At 38.3% G+C, this 19,264-nt stretch overlaps 3 protein-coding genes across 5 annotated transcripts in view; 1 reads left to right on the top strand and 2 right to left on the bottom strand.

Annotated features, from left to right (window-relative positions):
* Positions 1-2,364: 2,364 nt before the first annotated feature.
* stk16 (serine/threonine kinase 16) lies at positions 2,365-10,432 on the bottom strand. Of its 2 annotated transcripts, none has more exons than XM_023264650.3 (8): positions 10,276-10,432; positions 9,068-9,192; positions 7,535-7,754; positions 7,325-7,458; positions 6,486-6,573; positions 5,718-5,846; positions 5,477-5,598; positions 2,365-4,883 (listed from the first exon to the last, which is right to left on the bottom strand). In XM_023264650.3, the coding sequence occupies exons 1-8, from the start codon at positions 10,297-10,299 to the stop codon at positions 4,745-4,747; spliced, it is 981 nt and encodes a 326-aa protein (XP_023120418.1). In that variant the 5' UTR covers positions 10,300-10,432; the 3' UTR covers positions 2,365-4,744. The 2 variants fall into 2 exon arrangements, with proteins under 2 accessions (XP_023120418.1, XP_023120419.1); XM_023264651.3 differs by lacking the exon at positions 10,276-10,432 and adding an exon at positions 9,578-9,671.
* LOC111564831 (PEST proteolytic signal-containing nuclear protein) lies at positions 9,653-13,043 on the top strand. 2 transcript variants are annotated; one of them, XM_023264652.3, is made up of 5 exons: positions 9,653-9,772; positions 10,383-10,609; positions 11,152-11,226; positions 11,314-11,369; positions 11,478-13,043. In XM_023264652.3, the coding sequence occupies exons 1-5, from the start codon at positions 9,724-9,726 to the stop codon at positions 11,587-11,589; spliced, it is 519 nt and encodes a 172-aa protein (XP_023120420.1). In that variant the 5' UTR covers positions 9,653-9,723; the 3' UTR covers positions 11,590-13,043. The 2 variants fall into 2 exon arrangements, with proteins under 2 accessions (XP_023120420.1, XP_023120421.2); XM_023264653.3 differs by having other exon boundaries at positions 9,702-9,772; positions 10,380-10,609.
* LOC111564828 (interleukin-18 receptor accessory protein-like) overlaps positions 10,690-19,264 on the bottom strand; it is a 25,725-nt gene continuing 17,150 nt past the window's right edge. The window contains exons 7-13 of the mRNA XM_055012841.1: positions 18,637-18,769; positions 18,339-18,493; positions 17,419-17,556; positions 16,994-17,104; positions 15,659-15,784; positions 15,464-15,579; positions 10,690-13,355 (exon numbers count right to left, since the gene is read on the bottom strand). Of these exons, the coding sequence (XP_054868816.1) occupies positions 13,101-13,355; positions 15,464-15,579; positions 15,659-15,784; positions 16,994-17,104; positions 17,419-17,556; positions 18,339-18,493; positions 18,637-18,769 (1,034 nt within the window). The 3' untranslated portion in view covers positions 10,690-13,100. The remainder of the gene's footprint in view (positions 13,356-15,463; positions 15,580-15,658; positions 15,785-16,993; positions 17,105-17,418; positions 17,557-18,338; positions 18,494-18,636; positions 18,770-19,264) is intronic.

Here is a 19,264-nt window from a genome sequence, read left to right as displayed (position 1 = left end):
GTTTTGCACACATCCTCACAGGTTCCAAACATATGTGCAAAATGATTTAAAGAGACCTAGGAACACTGCAGGGTGGGAGCAGGTCTGCACTGACCCATAATGCTTTGCTAATTAAATAATTCACTAATTGATTCATCGCCAAATCAATAAAGCCTGCAGATGGTTTATGGCGTGAGAGCTAAAGTGTGTTTGCGTCTGAAGACTGGACTTGGGTTACAAATGAAACACGCATATACAGGCTCCAAAGCACCAGTGCATCCTCTAAGCAAACGACAAGCAAAAGCACGTGAAATTGGTGCTAAAATGCAGGCGAACACTGCCTTGACCTTGCACTTGTGTTGTATGACATCATTCAGCCTCTCACAGGCAGATGATGGTGAATGTAAAAGGGGGGGGCAGAGTGTGTGTGTGTGTGAGTGTGTGTGTGTGTGTGTTTGTGGGCTCCTGCCGAACCCATAAACACGGCTCCATTGTGAACCCAGTCCCAGGGGAGTCTGGGGTTTGTAGGTGGGCCTGAGGAAGAAATCAGACGGGATATTATTAATTCAAGCGTAATGACTCCTTAGGGTGTTTGTGTATAAAAGGGCATATGCACTGTAAATATGTGGCACGTTGTGTATACTTTATGACTGGTCATATTTGTGTGTTTGCGCCCCGGAAAGGTAGGAATTACCTTTGAAAGTAATTGGGGCAGCAGTGAAGTGTGGCATCTCACTGATCTGAGTGGATGCACGGGTTGTAAATCCAGCCGCATGAGCAGTTTGATATTAGTTTCCAAGCATGTGTGCACAATCACACACACACACACACACACACACACACAAACGCTCATTGCCGTCACATGAAGGTTGTGCTCATCTTCCAAGGGAGACAATTCATCTAAGACCGAGACAACTGAATTTAAAACTGAATTTCAGATTTTAAGTCAAACTGCAAATGGAAAAGTTGTTTTAAAAGCTCCAAATGAACAAAACCTACAACCTAAGTGGTTTATAAACAACAGTCTAGTTTTAATAAATTAATGAAGTCACTTCTTCTGACTCTACCATTGCCACATTAAAAATCTGTATTCTTCAGTAGCTTTTTCTGTATTTTGGAACCTGGCGGCAGGAATTTGCACCTCTTCTGCCCCTAGAGAATTAGTAATGATGCTTGGTGATGGCCCAGTCCCAAAGTGTTGCTTTAAGTTAAGGTCACGGCTCTGTGTAGGCAAATGTTCCAACGCCAAATTTAGAAAACAGTTTGTTTATGAATCTCACTTTATGCACAGAGGCACTGTGATACTTAAACAAGAATCAGTTTTGCACAAACCAAAACACTGTCACAAAGTTGGAATAATTCTGTTGGGTTAAATACCACCATCTGTCATACAAATATGATTTCTTTTAATTGGAAACAAGCCTTAACCAAACCATAAAGAACAGCCTAACATCACTATTCCTCTTCTGTCAAACTTTAGTTAGTACTATGAATCAAGGAAAGTACGATTCTTCTGGCAACCACAAAATCACGATTCGTTCAGATGCCAGGAAGTAAAGCATTATTTATCACTTGAACACAACCAATTTTCACTGATCCAGGTTCCAGTGACAGTGTTTTTTATGCCGTTTCGTAGTGAATTTAAGCTTGAGAGCTGCTGCTGAACCGTAGACACGCATGTGATGAGGCTGCACACAGATGTTTTCCAAGAAAGTCTGGAACTTGGTTGAGAGTTCTGCCTTTACAGCTCAGAACAATCTATCTGGGAGAACTGGATTTACTGCATTACTGTGCTTAAAACCTCAAATGTAAGTATTTCTTAGCTACTTTATCCTTCTACTCCACTACATTTCAGGGAAAAATATGGACCAATTAAAGTAGTAGGACATTCCTGCTTTAGGTACACTAGACAGATGTATACTGGCTGATCAAGCCATTCTCAAGATGTACGTTTGTAGCCCAAGTTGTGGCTTCAGAACCACTGTGGATAAGTAGCACAGCTTTATTTATTTCATTTTATAACAGATTAAGCACTTACTTATAGAACATTCTATTCCACTACTAATATAACCTCTCAACAGTGTATAAAATAGTCTGCCTCAATTAAACACAATAAAAAGTTGCACTGAATTATGATCACTTTAACTTACACTTTAAACACACTTTGCTAATAGTCTGCCACTAATGATCATTTTCATTGTTTAATATTGTGATCAATTGATTAGTTGTTCAGTTTATAAAATGCCAGAATATGATGAAAAATGTTTCCCAGAATCCACACCGATGTCCTCAAATGCCTGGTTTTGTCCATAACTCAAAGATATTCAGCTTATTGTCAAAGAGACAGAAAGAAATCAGAAAGTTTTTACATTTAAGAGGCTAGAATCAAGAGAATTTAAACCCTTTATTTTCAAAAAAAAAAAAAAAAGACCAAAGCAATTATCAAAATAGCTGGGAACTAATATTGATATTTGCAACATGCTTTAATTCAAGTGACATTTTAGTTGCAGGGGTTTTAATTGTAATAGGAAATAATATTACAGTATTACTATGTCTGCCTAAGGATCTGAATACTTCCTCCATCACTAATAGCAGAGTAGAAATTTGACTATATAGTGACAGTACCACATGAAAACCATTGAGTACACCCCTATTTTACTGCAAATGGTGGTCTGTGAAGGTTTTACAGCTTGATTTTATGTAACTGAAGCTACTAATTATTAATGATGCACAAATAAGATTTGCCCTGTTGTCTGTACATTGGGTTGACTGAGCATTTGAGGCAATTTCATTCAAGTACTGACTCATACTTTTCTCGACAGACTATTTTACAGTGGAAGATGCCATTTTATTTCACAATTATATTAAAAACTGTATACATAGTGCTACATTTTTAATATTTACTTTTCCTTTACTGTGCAGTGAATAAGAGATGAAACAGAATTTCAACAGAATTTTCCAAAAAAAACCAAAACAAAACACATTCTTATTAATATCTGGAATCTTCACCAATACACTTAGAAAATTTCTTATAAGCAGAATCAGAACAGTATTAGCTTTCCATTAACGATTACACAAAAGTTCTTAACCATTTAACATATCTAAACTTTGCATTAAAAGGTAATAAATTCAAACAGCGTGCCAGTTACCATTCCAATGCATTCCAACAATTAACCGTACAAGTTAACTGTCAAGGACAGTTTTTAGTTTCATATGATCCTATATCACTGCATTACAGTCACAAAAGCATTAAACTTATAAATGCCCAAAATATTACTTTTGTCTAATAATAGTTTTAAAGGTACCACTTAGGTCTACAAAGAAAGACCGTTAGACCCTTTGAGATGAGAGTGTGCCCCTGAGAGAACAAAAGTTTGAGGCGGCATTCACACATGACAGGAAACTCCCAATTTAACACAAGCCTAGCTGGAATGGAAAATACTGAACTGTTTCAAAACACAATACAGTGAAAAGTAAAGTAAAAAGGGTCCACGTGCAATGCCACATGATAACTCGAACTTGCAGTAAATATAAACATTTCCAGGTTATCCTTAAACTGATTCAATGTTCTCTCTCTTTTGTTTAGGTTTGTAACAACTTCTCCTCATCTTTTATATATATATTTGTGCAAGCAGATGCTGTGTTGCTGTGTTTTATGTAATGTCAATTCATACACACAAACATGGTGAATCACTATGCGACGATGTGGATTAGGAGACTGTGATGGTGGAGCACCTTTGTGTGTTCAAATGCAGTACTGCAGGTGGGGTGCATTCTGCTGCTTAAGTTGAGGCATACTAGTGTGAATACGAGTGTGAACATGAGCTGAAGGTATACACTGTTGATTACAGCACACATGTGTAACCCAGAAGATGTTACAAACACAAAACTCAGGAATTAAGATAAAACAAGATTAAGAGAAATGGACCGTACTCCTTCTTGGTCGGGAACGTCGTCTGATATGTATTGAACTGGGGTAGCTTTCATCCACTGGAAAGGTTGGCAAAGCTTTCAATATCATCCCTTTTCTCATAAAAAATTAAAACTACGCTTTAAGACGAAAACTGTTTTTCTTAACGCAAGTACACAAGAAGTACGCTTATTTGCTAAAACTTCTGCTGCTAGCTGGTTAGCTTAACTTAGCATAAAAACTGAAATAGCTCTGTCCAAAGGTAAAATCCACCTGCCTGAACTTTTGAAGCTTACTAATTATCATTTTACATTTTGTTAATTCAATCTGACTGAACCAACCAGATATATCATGATAATTAATGAGTATAGGAAGTGCTCGTAGACGTATTTTGTGCCTTCAAGCTTGCCGTTTCCCTCATTTTCCAGTTCCAATGTTAAACTAAACTCACAGCCTGCTGGCCCCTGCTTCACATTTAACTAACAGATATGAGAATTGTATCCATCTTCTCAAACAACTCTCAGAGACGGCGAATAAATATACTTTTCAAAACAAGGTAAAGCCACTTCAACATATGACCCTTGCCAAAAGCATCATACCTCTGGGACAAATTACACTTAAGGCAAATCGTATAAATCAGATCATTTGGTGAATATATAAGGACTACAACAATGCTCTGTAATGGAATGGATCATTCAAACTAAAAGCTGACACTGTTGCCAAGCTCCCCAACATGAGTGAAAACTGGTACCTAGGCTTTTACACTAAAGTCAATAAATAAAAGGAATAGTTTCAAGTTGGAAATAAGAATGTTCAAAGGTCTCCATGACTCTAAACCTAGTGCACCGTGCAACATCAGACCATGTTGGTTTGGGTGTTGGGACTCCGACTCTGCAGGTCCTGTACCTGGTCAAGAACCCAGTTGATGTTTGGTCTCTCCTGGGGATTTGAGACCATTATGGAGCTCAGCAGCATCTGCAAGCCCTCTGAGTAACTGGGCAGAAAACAGACACCAAATAATGAATTCACTCTGATCCATATTCAGTGTTGTAGACTTTAAAAACTGACTTTCAAACAGAAGTACAAGCATGCACCAATGTGCTAGCACCAGTTACAAGACTGTTATCGATACAAATTCTAATGATGTTGCATTAAACAGATCAACAACAAGCAAGCTTTCCAGGGCAGAACCGGGGTTCATACACAACTGGAACAACCTAAGCTAAACATATTGCATTTTTGCTCAATTAAAAAGGGAATCTAACTATATTTTGCCTTCTACTTGACTTTACAAGCCAGACTCCAGATAATTTAGCTGCAAATTAACCCAGGAAAGCAAATGCAATGGAAATTAAAGTGGAAAAAAATCTTAGATTAGTTTTTGGGTGCTAATATCAAATAAGTCCTAAAATCATCTGCACCTTTTTAAGGTTACTTTGAATTGTAACGTGTTTTTCTTTTACTAAACTTCTTTGCTACAAAAATGTGTTTGTTTCCTATCACTAGCAAGGGCAGTAACAGAAGCGGATGTATTAATGGAAAGATTTAAAGTTTGTGGTTGGATAAAGATACAGTGTGAAGGCCTACCTGCAAGACTGTGGGATGGTCACTGGATTCTGGACAGCCAGGGCAACACTGTCCCCTTTCTGAAATACCAGATCATAGGGCCCCTCCAACATCATCATGCAGTAAAGCACGCAGCCAAGTGACTGGAGGAAAACCACAAAACAAAAAGAAGTCATCAGTGAATGATCCACAATAACTCTCACCAGAGCTTTCAGAGAGTTACTTTTACAAGTCAAAAGGGATGAAGACGACTAGATTTTACCCAGATATCAGTGCGCTCATCTATAATGCAGTGGCTCTCTACATTGAAGAGTTCAGGAGCCCTGTAGGAAATAGTGCACCTCTGGGCTGCCCAGTCCTGTATGGTCATGGCTTCTCTGGACCCTCTAACCTGTAAAAACACAGTTTCATCATCCAAAGGTAAGAATCATTTAGAGGCCCCGATGTTTAGAGCCTTTAATGTTATGACGGCTCATTGTACAATACAAGAGGGCCACAATCAGTGTAGGAAGATCAAGCAACATAAAGACAAAGAATAAACTTGCAGCGCATCACGCACACCAAAAGACCATGACAAAATTGTACAAATACAAGTAAGCAAGAGAAACACACACTGTTGGAAGTGTTAAGAAACATGAAAATCTTCCAGGCGGTAAACAAACAAATCCCACAACAATGAAAACAGCAAAAATATATTATATCTCCACATCATAATGTCACTTGTGCCTCTGCGGGCTACATATTCTGTTGCATGTTTTCATGGGTAAAGTATTCAGAAAGTAAATCGACTGAGATGTAGTCAGAGCAGTGACAGCCAATATACACTGAAAAATTGTGACACATTATGATTTGAATGTGATGTTCACCAACATTAAAAATGTTATTCTGCCATCTAGAGGTGGAAGTGTAACACACACACATGCAGATCATTTGTCTTAGAATGATCAGACTTCCCCAGATCATTAAGACCAATGTTTATGAAGTGTTCAGTGAAAACATAAAACACTTCATATAGATCCAGCACTCTTACCTCAATCCTGGCACGATTCATGGAGCCAAGATCCATCAACACCGGCCTGTCATCCTCATCCAGAAGCACATTTGTAGGCTTTAAGTCTCTGTCAAGTGAAAGCACATAGCATGTGTTCAGATGGAGACACTTTACTTAATATATCTACTGAAGAAAACAACAACACACAAAAGTTGCGATTTTTGAAAAGTGGCTAAATAACATAACAGGAACAAATATTAGTTTTATATTTGATTGGGCTGACATCATGATTCCTATGACTTGCATTTCTCTGATAAATTGAATGAATAATCAACCACATGATGCTAAATGCCTTGATATAAACTGAAATTCTGTATCCTCAGCTAATGCTATGGGACAAAGTGCTAAGTGACACATTCCACATTCATTTTTTACAAAACTGTGCAGGGAAAGTATTCTTTATTTTCTGTATAGTGTCTGATTCACCAACCATTTTAGGGAATTACAGTACACAAGCTCATAGTGACAACATAAAAGTAGAATCAATATCAACCAGAATCAAACAGTAACTTTTACTTCACTGAGGTACAGAGAATGTTTTTATATTGTGACAGTAGTGAAGAGCAAAAAAAAGTTTGGGTCAATGAATTATTCGTCATTAATCATAATTTGTAAAATATCATTACTCATTTCACAAACAGCAGAGTCCTGATCCGTTTCTGATTATTGTAGGGTGTGCAGATTTCCAAAGGGCTAGTCAACAGTACTCCAGGGAGTTAGTGGTGTAGCAGTTCAAGCCTAAGAAGTCTTTGCACTCGCCATATTCATGCATGTTTGTTGCATGTGTGTGTGTGCGTGTGTAAAGAGAGAGGGATTACCTGTGTGCATAGCCTTTTTCATGAATGGCCTTTAGTCCAGAGCAGATTCCACGAAAGATTTGCAAAATCTCTTTTTCAGACATGAAGCTCCCTTTGTCTCTTAGCTTCTCCAGAACAGACCACAGACTTCCTTTCTGCTCACAGAAACACATCAACATGTTAGAGTCTGATCCTTTCCTGCTAGATTATTCTGCTGCTTCTACAACTTACTCTGACATAAGGCAAAAGCAGCCAGGCCTCCCTCTTGCCTCCATGATCAACAAAGGCGTGCGCAACCAGGCTCAAGATGTTGGGGTGATTAAACACCTGATGCATCTCCACCTCTGTCTGAGCCTCCTGTCGGCCTTCACGGTCATGGCACAGGATTCTCTTGAGGGCGTAGAAGCGCCCATCTTTTGCCCCCTCTACCAGATCAACATAACTGAACCCACTGAAATGAAACCACACAGACGTTAGAGTTTAGTAGGAGCACATGAACGAAATTGGAATAAAAGATAAGGATGGCTACATTTCATATTTTTTATTGTAGACAAATCTCATAAAAACCCATCAAAACATTAATCCATCCCAGTATGCTGATTTTTCAAACCAATCTTCGGTTTTCAGGCCCAAACTCATTTGTCAATCTATTAAAAACTAGTTCTTTAAAGTCTTTAACCGAAAGGTCTTTGCCTTTCCAGGCATAAATTGTGAATTGTGAACAAGATTTGGTGTAATAGTTTCTAAATACTCCACCAAGACGCTACATTTAGGATTGCTTTAGTTTTTTATACATTGCGTACATTTGATTAAGGAGAATTCTGCAAAGTAAAAATTCCACTGTACAGTGTCTAATTCAGGGGTGTCAAACATGCGGCCCGTCCGACAAAATCGGACCGCCAGAGGGTCCAATCTGGCCTGGTTTTTTGAGTCATTTTGTGTTTTGCTCTTTTTCATTGTTTTCTACATTGTTTTGGTCATTTTGTTTCACGCTTTCGTCATTTTTGTCTTGTCCATTTTTTGTCGCTTTGTAACTTTTTGCTACAATTTTTTGTCTCTTTTTTGTCATTTTGTTTCCCGCTTTTGTTGTTTTGTGTCTCATTTTTGGAGATATTGTATCTTGTTTTTTGTCTTTAAAAAAGTAAAACACTATATCGCTCAGCTCCAGATACCTGTGACTAAATGTTGTGTTCCTTTGTAGATACTCTGTGATTTGTAAATTGGAGTGTGTAAATGATAAATTGAGGCACAATGTTGTTGAAACTGAATTTATTTTTCTGAACAAATTTCTGTTTGTATATAATGTTCTGTTAAAAAAAAAAAGATAATTCCTTAAATGTGAATATTTTCAGAATGTGCTTTTTTTGCACTAAAACAAAGGAAAAATTTGGAGTTGTGGATATTTATAGGTTATTATGCTGTGATTTTACTGGTCATCCAATTGGAATGTATGTGGCTCCTGAACTAAAATGAGTTTGACACTCCTGGTCTAAATTGTCTGGTTTTCTGTACATATCCCAATCAACATCTTAAATATGTAGGCCTGATTTAAAATAACACATAGTGTTCATGTTCATTACAGTGAGGGAATTTGCCACCTCATGCAGCAGTGAGGCTTAGTAATGCAATGTAATTTAACAGTTTTTGGACAATAACGGTTTAAACTTCACACATGGGATTTGTTGCCATAAAAAATTGTAGTATCAGTACATTCAGATGGAGTTACGTAACGTAAAAACAAACAGCGAGAAAACATTAGCTTACCCTTCGTCTAGCTTCTGCACAAAGTAGTATTTTTTGTTATCAATGGTGAGAGAGCCACGGGAGCATATGCACAAGGTTTGCCCCATCTTGACTGGTACATTGTTTAACACCAAGCTTTTAAGGCTCTGGGAGAAATTAAAAAACAAATACGAAAGTTACTTGAGAGACACAGCCAAAGATATAGAACGTCATATATTGCTACTTATTGCCTAAAAACCATTAATAATTGAAAGTAAACTGTAAGATACTAGTCCAGTGCAGAAATTTATCTAACAAACAACTAGTCAAGTGTCAAATTAGAAACGTTAAGTGAGCTAACAAAGCTAAGAAAACACATCTAGTGTAGCTTAGCATAACAACTTCCTTCCAACGATAGACAAAATATGACACGAATTTCTACTTTCAACGTTAGCCAAAGTCGCTGTGTAATTTTAAGAGACTGCCTAACATAATGGACCGTTTAAACACAACATATACACGCGAGAATTAGCGGCATTACATCTTCCTTACCAGCGGGGTGTTTATCAAGTTAGCTTGCTGTCATGTTTTGCCACTTCCGCTTCTTCTTCTTCTATTATCAACAGCGCGGGGCTTGTCTGGGACACAGCGCCAGAAGAAGACTAGCGGCAGAAACCGGCAAATGCGTTTGAGGAGATATGATGGCGGATTACGAACATAACAGGACGGACTCCAGCGACGATGGAGGTGATATTTGTGCTTTATTGCCATCTAATATTTAGCCGAGAATAATCTGTACTTAGCTTTAACTTGGTTTGCCGTCTATTCATTAAAACTGACTCCAAGGGAGGTGATGTTTGTATAACTCCACTAAGATAACTTAACATTAGCTATGAATTGTTAGCTAGCAGATGCAAAGTTAACAATGTATTCATCTTGACATGCCCTTAACGTGATCCAGATGTTTAAGCAAAGACTTATTTGCTGCAGACAGGTCTCTACTAAACTCTCTGCTCTTCTGTTAGCTTGCTAACCTGGCGTTTGCTTAGCTAGCATAAAAGTAGCTAACCTAAGCTAGGTAGCGCAGATATCAAGCTAGGTTACTCCCAGCAGAGGCATTACCATTGCCTGTTCTCAAAACCAAGAACATTACGTGTAAATTAATCCCAACTCTTTTACTGTGGGCAATTCCTGCACATACAATCCCTAAGTGGACCGCAGGTTAACTTGTAGACTGGTATCTAAGTTACCTTTGGTTCGTTGACGGCTAGCATCACAGGTAAAGGTGGTAGCTTTTATTATTTCCACTTCCCACACAGCAGTTGTTCACCTTGGTGAGTTGTCTTGCCTCAAGCAGGGCCGCAGGAGGAGGAAGGCAGAGTGAAAACTAAGCCTGTCTCTTGTAGCACTGTGGGGGGAGAAGGGACCGCAGTCAAGCGCACCTCCCAGCACCTCACTCCTGAAGATGAAGATGAGTCCTCAGCAGACCCACCAGCGCCTCGCAAAGTCTCCAAAATAGGCTTTAGCATGAGCAGTCAGATGGCGAAGAAATCGAACCCCATATCTATCAAACTTGGAGCAACAGTGAGTGTGTAGCAATGCACAGACTGTAGACATGGTGTTGTAACTTGGATCAGGCTGTCATAAAGCGATAGATAGATACATAGATGGATAGACACTTTATTCATCACCAGCTTACACACAACAACATAAATAACAAAGACAGGACAGACAGGTTTGTAACATTAACATTAAAGGTTAGTATATACTCTGACAAAAACTTGCTGTACAATAAAATTAAAAGCACTTCTAATTTTAAAATCTGTCGAACACTAAATGTAATTAAAAGTTGCATGACAGCATGGAAGTGTAAAAGAGCATAACACATTCATAGCACAATGCTGAGAGATCCCAAAAAAAGGATGCAGGCCAAAGTCTTAAGGCGTTATAATCACATGCATCATTGTGAATGGTATTGAAACAATTGATAATCATCAGTTACAGTTGGATTGATTGTAGGTCTTTTTATTTTATGAAAACAGTGGACAGACATAGTGCTGCTAGGGTATGTTTTTTGTTTTTTTAAATTTTATTTTGCTAAATCTTGTGTCTATAACCTATTCTAGAAGCTTAAAGAGCCTGCACCAGCAGTTCCTCCAAAAAAGCCAGGGCTGGCATCTGTTTTTAATGAAGATGATGATGTAAGTGCATGTGCACACAGCAATGTCACTGGTGTACAAATGCAGAAACGACAGATATGCAAAGGCTAACTTTCTCATTCCGTGTAGAGCGAACCGGAGGAGATGCCTCCAGAAGCTAAGATGAGGATGAAGAACATTGGCAGGTATGAGGCACCTAATAACTGTTTCCTTAGGGTCTGCTTTTCTGAAAACAGTCAACTTTTGAATATTTTTGATGCTTTCTTATGTAGCTAATCTTGCTGTTTATTCAGGGAGACGCCAACGTCTGCAGGACCTAATTCCTTCAACAAGGGCAAGCAGGGCTTCTCGGATCATCAAAAACTTTGGGAGAGGAAGCTGAAGGCTCAAGCAGACAAATTGTAAATGACTGCCACAGATTTTGTCACTAATGAATAATTTTGTATAGATTAACCATGTCATATATCTTTAAAGGCTTAAATAATTCCTCACTGTAGCCTTGGTTTTTACAACTCTTGAGCTTTGCGGACATGTCATGAAGAATACTTTAAGCCTTTCTATGATTGAAACCGAACCCACATTTACCTTTCTAACCACTACTGGCTGACCCTGAGAGGAGACTGTCGTGGATGGGTGATGGAGGGATGGGACAAACTGATAAGTGAGAATGTTGTTTAAACTGTTTAGAATTTGCAACAGCTGCTTTCTGCTGGCGAATGAGAGAATCTAGTGCAGCCCTCGTGCCCCCCCTGTGTGACGTATTTGTTCCCATCCGAAGCTGGTTAGGTGTGTTGCTGAGAAAATGTGTTGCTTGTCTATTTGTGTAAAAATGTACACGGACCTGTGACAGTGTTTTTGTTTTTAAACCCACAAATTGAGTGTGAGTGTTATGTGTTGCAGAGCCAATAGACGTGTAAATGACTTGTTTAGTTTTTAAAAATCTATGTCCAGCCCTTTGTTTGTGCCAGCTGTGCCACCTCAGAAGTCTTTTTTTGTCATGTATTATATTATTTGTTTAAGCTTTGTGCTAGTATTTTTTTTTTGCCTACTCAACATTATTTCTTTCTGTGTCGCTGAATCTGGCAATCTTGCAATAGAGATGTGTTTGTATCTGTATTTCTGTTCACACCTGAAAACCAGAATAATACAGCCCTAACATGGACATCAGGGTTCTGGTAAACAGTCCTTAAATAATTTCTGAAATATATGTCAGTAGTGATTAGGCATATTTACAAGGTTGGTTTGTCATCTCCACTTTAAGACCACAGCTACTGCTATAACCCTTTCCTTTTGGATAAATGTCACACTTTACTCTGTGCCTGAAACTCATTTTGGAAATCCCCGTTTGATCAGAAATATAAACTGAGTTCCTCCGTGGCTTACCTTGCTGTTTTGCAAACACCCCCAAATTAATTACACCCACTGCTGCCATTTGTTTTCATCACACAAATACATATTTAAAGGCCAGTCAAAAAGATTAGATATGTTTCATGTTATGTTTTTGTTATTGACATGTTGACAGTAAAAAAAAAAAAGCCATAAGAAACCATTTAAATGTTAACATTGTTTATAGCACCTATTGTTTTTTTTAAGTGTACTAGTATATTTCTTTTTATTTAATGCTTTAATCTGTAGAGTTGAAAGGGAATACTGATTTTCCACTGCTTACATGACAGTTTATTTTTGGAACAGGTGGGAAATCACACCATCACTGGACCCTGAGCTGATGGTGACACTTTCTCCTACGTTTGAACATGACATGCTTCCATTTCCATCATGGAAATTTCCTTCATACATTTGCTTGTTCTGGTTTCGCACTGGCCTGGAACTGTTTTCAGTAAAGAATGTAGTACCACCAATTGTATTTCTGTCTAAAGTTTTTAAAAAGCTGTGCACTGTATTAGAAAATGTTCCTGCTAACACAATTTAATCATTGATGCTGCGTGACTGAAGCCAGCCTCACTGCCTGAGTGTGGCAGAGCCTTCCTCAAGGATCTCCAGAATTTGCTTTTGGCTCTGGCCGGTTTGCTGGAGCTCCATGTCAGACTGGGCAACACCCTCAGGGCCTTTTGGACCAGTATGGGCAGCGGAGGGTCTACCTGGTTGAGTGATCCTGATGCTCCACTCGTCCATATTAGCAGGAGTTTGGGGGCAGATTTTTGCAGCAAAGCCTAAAGATGTCCAACAAATAACAAATCAAATGATTTATAAAAAAAAAAAAAAAAAAAAATCAACTTCCTGACACTTTTAGAAGGGGTTTGTCATGAAATGCATCGAACGATTCAACAGCTCTCTGAAGCTGTTTTCAATCAGAGCATACCAGTGGTTTTTTATGTGGATTGGGCTACTTCAAACTGTAAGATGGATTTTCCCTCCGACCACACAGCCACTGGTTTCAGTTTATGTCAGCAGAGCAATATACTAAAATGATTATTTTAGCAGTGCATCCGGGATGTGTGTTGCTGGGAACTCCAACCCAGAAGACTGACATTTCTTACAATGACAAAGGCTAATGTTTAGTCATAATTTACTAAAACATAACTGATGAGAGTAAAAAATACACTGAAAAGGGAAAAGGAAATTGTCAGGAAAGAGATTGGTAGTAAGGTGTATGCAAATGGTACATGAGTCAAAGTGCTATTGTTATTGTTGAAAATGAAGTGTTGAAAAAAGGCATTAAAAGGAATCTGTTTCCTTTGAAAAGGCCTTAGAAAGCTCTCACACCCTAAATTTGGTTTACAAAGAATAAATATCTGCTAAATGCAACAACTAATGGTAGTTAGAAAACATTACATGATTGTAAACTTTCAGGAGTAATTTTACACCTTTCAAGAGTTCCATTGTGCACAGACGACTTGCAGTCCTATTTTTAAGGAGCTTCAAATAGCATCAGACCTGTAGCAAAAATACTGTTGTTCCTGTCAGCTACAGTAGCTATAGGAAGCCCACTGTCCATCATATTATGCACATATGACGTTGTTTTTGGCAAAAAAAAACATCCATGAGGTAAATTCTTTACTAGCTAATCAATTATTTAAATAAATAAATATACACTACCAGTCAAAAGTTTGGACGCGTTCTCATTCAATGCTTTTTATTTATTTGTAATATTTTCTGCATTGTTGATTAATACTGAAGATTAAAACTTTTTTGTTTACAGCATAATTCCATATGTATTCTATTATAGTTTTAATGTATTTAGTATTAATCTCCAATGTATAAAATAATTAAATAAACACCACTGAATGAGAAGGTGTGTCCAAACTTTGTAGTGTACATGCTGCTGGGATGTGCTGGACAAACTGGATCTTAAAAAGATTCTAGGCCACATCTTTCCTATTGGTTTTCTGTCACACTTTCATACTTTGGCCAGTATGCGTGTGCATTCTAAATGATGCAGACATATTTTTACAGTCTTAAATTTAATGCGGTGAGCCCTGAGGAAACCCCGGTTGGATTACAGTTCTACTTATAATATTGCGTAGTGTAATATTTTTTGGGTGCGATGTGCTAAAAGTAAAAGATTTTATAAATATGACAAATGCTATTAGAAGACCAGAGTTAAAACATGTATAAAATACATAATCATGAATATTCTAGTAATGACTGATGTTTGATGGTATGGTGTGTGTCTGTCTGTCGAGGACACACACACACACAGCTGGAAGATCACAAAGTATAACCTGTAACTTTGGTGTGTAGATACATGCTTTTTGAAAAATGATATATGGAGTACTCAAAACATAATGGTGTAAACTTCAGGTACTATAACTTTTAAATTATATTACAAGCCTAAAAATACATAATGGCATAATATGCATGAAATCTATCACAAGATAAAAAGGGTAAGAGCAAAAAGTCTGAGCGTGTCCAGGCATGTTCTCTGTAAAACATGACCTAATGATAACCTAATGTCCTCTGTAAAGTGAGATCTAGGGGTGAAATATGATAACCTGATGTCAGCATCTGACCAATAGATTTAGAAAAGTATAATGGTGTCAAAACTGTCACTCCTATCATATGCCCTATAGGCTTGGAAAAATGACCAACACTCACAGCATAAAAGACGGTGCACAGCTCAGTATCTTTAGTCTTTCTTATGGTGTTAATCACTGCAAAGAACTACTCCTGGATTTGTGTTTTCAATAAATCCTGCTGTCTCCGAATGCTGACTTCTCTTGGGGAATTTTTTGAAGATCGTTTAACATTTGAACATGGTTAAATTATAGACTCTGGCCCTTGATTTGTGACTGAGTTTACACCTCATCAGCAGCTTTACCTGGACTCCTGATTCCAGCTCAAACACAGCGTTGCTGTTGGTGAGGTAGTCCGCTGACAGGACACAGATGAGCATTCGGCTTCTCGCTATCGCAAGGACCACATCGTTTGTATATGCTGCAAAGAGAAATGAAAACCATCAGGAATATTTGTGGACAACAAACACACACAGACACACACCAACTGTGTCTCTGACCTCCTCCAGGAAGCGGATCTCTGTCCAGCAGATGGAGGCGATACCCCCACTGGTCCTCCAGCACCTGGGGCAGCAGCACTTCCAGCAGCCCCTCAGTGGATTCACCATCATCTGTGCTGAGTGAGTCTGTGATAGATTGACATGCCAAAGACCAAATCTATTTTTCTGGGATCGAGTCACAAACTGTCATCTAGACCTACAATGAGACTGAACTTGCCTGGTGAACTTATAGAACAGGTCGATAAGCTTAAATTATTAGGCGTTATAATAGATAGTCAATCGTCATGGTCAGAACACATTGACACAATAATTAAGAAAATGGGTAATAGCATCTCTATGCTGAGAAAATGCCTTCCTTATGTTACTGAACACATTTTTGGTCAGGTAGTTAAATCTTTACTTCTAAGTCACCTGGACTATTGCTCACCCGTATGGTCGTCTGCATCAAAAGATCTGCTGAACAAACTACAAATTGTCCAGAATGGAGCCGCCAGACTTGTTTTACATTGTCCCATCAGTGCAAACACAGAAGGTGTGCATCGTAAACTCTCATGGTTGAAAGTAGAAAAAAGGCTTTAAATACGGTCACATTCTTTAGTAATACCGTTTATTCCACCAAACCTGAGTTTTTACACAATCTAATAATCAGATGTAGTCAGATTCATAGTCATTCCACTAGATTAGCAGATGATAGTCAAATTACAGTATCATGCTCAAAATCCAATGCTTTAAAAAAGGTAGTTATCGATTGTGCCATCAAACTTTGGAATAGCTGCCCCCTCCACATATGACAATCTAACATCAAGGTCTCATTCAATACCATCTTAGAATGCATTACTTAACGGCTGAGCAATAATCCAGTCCGACAAGTACAATGTCTTATTTCTGCTTTGTTTCCTGTTCTGTTTGTTCCTGTTGATTGAATTATTGCTCTGGAGACTAATATCAACTTGTTTAAATGTAATAAAATGTAAGATTACACAGCACTAATGTGCTGTTGTTAGTATTACCATAAACATGATGTATATTAAGATGTCTGTTTTGACTGATGTGATCTGGAAATATGATCTTTTTGATGTAAGGTTGTTTTCTTCTTTTGGACCCCAGGAAGACTAGCTGGTGCCATTGGCATCAGCTAATGGGGATCCTTTTAAATAAATAAATAAAATGCTGCCAATAAAAGAGCCAGTTAATTTACCTAATCGCTAAAATACACTACCAGTCAAAAGTTTGGGCACACTTTCTCATTCTCACAAAGTGTGTCCAAACTTCTGACTGGTAGTGTCATGTGAACATGAAATCCTGATGAAGGTATCATACAGTATGTAGACCCACCTTCCTCATCACTGGAAGATCCTGATTTGGAGGAAAGACCGAAACCTTCTGACACGTCTACTAGCGGAGGACTCCGCACGTACGAGAGAAACACATCAAACTGTTTCTCATCTGGTAGGCGAGGGATCATGTGAAAGGAAATTTGTACAGCAAGCATCAGAGATTTAAACATGAGCTCCTGAATGCACTTTTCTTGCTTTGAGCTGAAGAGCAGCATTATCGTGTGTGAACTACATGCACTAGATTAACACTATGTTCAGTGTTGTAAAATGAACTGAAAACAAACAGCATCTTTATGTAGAGGTGGTGCTTCATCTTGAAGTTAGGCCTTATCCAATGAGCAGCAGTTGTAGGTACATATGCTTGCAAGATCAGCGTATCATTGAGTTTCTACTTTATAGTGTGTGTGTGTATGTGTGTCTGACCTGTATCATGTTTTCCATATTGAAAGTAGGATCTGTAGATAAGCTGCAGTTCCAGTCTTTTCAAATGCAAGATTCCTCCCAGCATAGCTAACATCAGGAAGGACACAATGGGATACGCAACCAGGCAAGGCCATTTGACTGAAAGCAGGTTCAAAATACACTCTTAGATTGTATCATGTCTATAAAGAAGCAATGACTGACTCAGAAACATGTGGAAGAAGAAGCTGTAAATGCAAAATTGACGAGCTGTTATTAACACATCCAGCAGAGAGGGCGACATTAGTTCACATTTGGACTGACAGTTGTGTCAACCTGATGAATGTGAGTCTAATAGTCACTTTCCTTTTAGCTCTGTTTAGTCTCTAAAAACAAATTTTACTACCTACAGACAGAAAGATGGTCTAGTAAGAGAAAAACCTGAATAAACTCTCTCAGGTTTCTGATGCACCCAACTTTCCTGTCAGATTTTAATATATACTGTAACAAATTACTGTAAAAAAAAATGCAGCCATATTCCAACAGTAGTGTTAAAATCTGCAAAACCTGATGCTTTTTTAGTGCCAAAAACAAGAAACAAAATGACACAAACAACACACAAAATGATGTAAACACAAAAGACAAATGAGACACAGAACTGTAAAACTGAGAGCAGTTGCAGTATTAAACAGTAAGCGTCATATTCTCCTGTAGAGTGCTGGAATCTAATATACAGTAACTGTTAAAATAAATGTAATTTTAAAACTAAGAATACTAGAGAGACCACAGCTGCAGATATTTTGCTGTAATTTTACAGGAGCATTCATTACAGTGTATATTTTACTGAATTGTCAATTAATTTCAGTATTTCATGCAAGATTATCTGAACTGTCATGTGACAATGTGACAACGTGATGTGAAGACGACAACAGAACCGATAGTACCTTTAATTCTCCTTTTTAGCTTGATTGTGACGCTGCTGTTTCCAACAGTATTGGCCGTGCTGCAGGTATACATGTGGTTCAAGTGCTGTGGCGTCACCTCTTTTATGATGGAAATCTGTGTGATCTTGATGTCATCATGTATCTCGCCTTTGTCTCTGAATCACAGAAAGAATGCAAGCAAACCTATAATCCAAGCCAAGCTGGATCTTCATCCTCCAAAGCAAACACAGGCACTGAATAGTAACACTGCTTGCTAGAAAAATAAACAAATGGGGACTATGGAACTGCAGTGACTCACATAATAGCCTTTTCCAAGGGCAGCAGGGTCATATTCTCCTTGTTGCCATTGTAATTCACGTACCACAATACCTTTGATGAAAACTCAGTTTCAAGAGGAAAGGATACCTCACAGGTCAGATTGTAAGGGAGACCTAGAAGGAGGAAAAACAGCCATTAAATGCAGCCACTTAAGAGTGATGCATAGAGCTGTAAAAAAGCATTTGCCCCCCAATTCATTTTAATATAAGACAAAAATGACCCAAGAAAACAGAAAATGCAGTTTTTAAATGATGATTCCATTTATTGAAGGAAGAATGCTGTCCAGCCCCCTTATGTCAAAAAGTAATTGCTAATCACTGATGCTGCGTGATGGAGTAATAGCAACCAATCTACCAAATGATCAGATTCATTTGGCAGTTGGGTTCAGTTTCACCAGCTACACTCACGTTTGATTACTGCCGGGCTTGTTGAATCTAAACATTCACAATCACAAATCAGTCACAAAAGAATCCAAATGAACATCAAAAGATCTGCAGGCCTCACTGGCCTATGTTAAGGTCCGTCTACATCAGGGGGGTCAAACCATAGACTATATAATAAAGATGGATGTAGCTACCGTGACGTCACCTGTTGGGTTCTACACAATG

Source organism: Amphiprion ocellaris, chromosome 1 (genome assembly GCF_022539595.1).
Source record: "Amphiprion ocellaris isolate individual 3 ecotype Okinawa chromosome 1, ASM2253959v1, whole genome shotgun sequence".
Taxonomy (NCBI): Eukaryota; Metazoa; Chordata; class Actinopteri; family Pomacentridae; genus Amphiprion; species Amphiprion ocellaris.
Note: the sequence above shows the minus strand (reverse complement) of the source record. Positions and strands in the feature narration are given on the sequence as shown.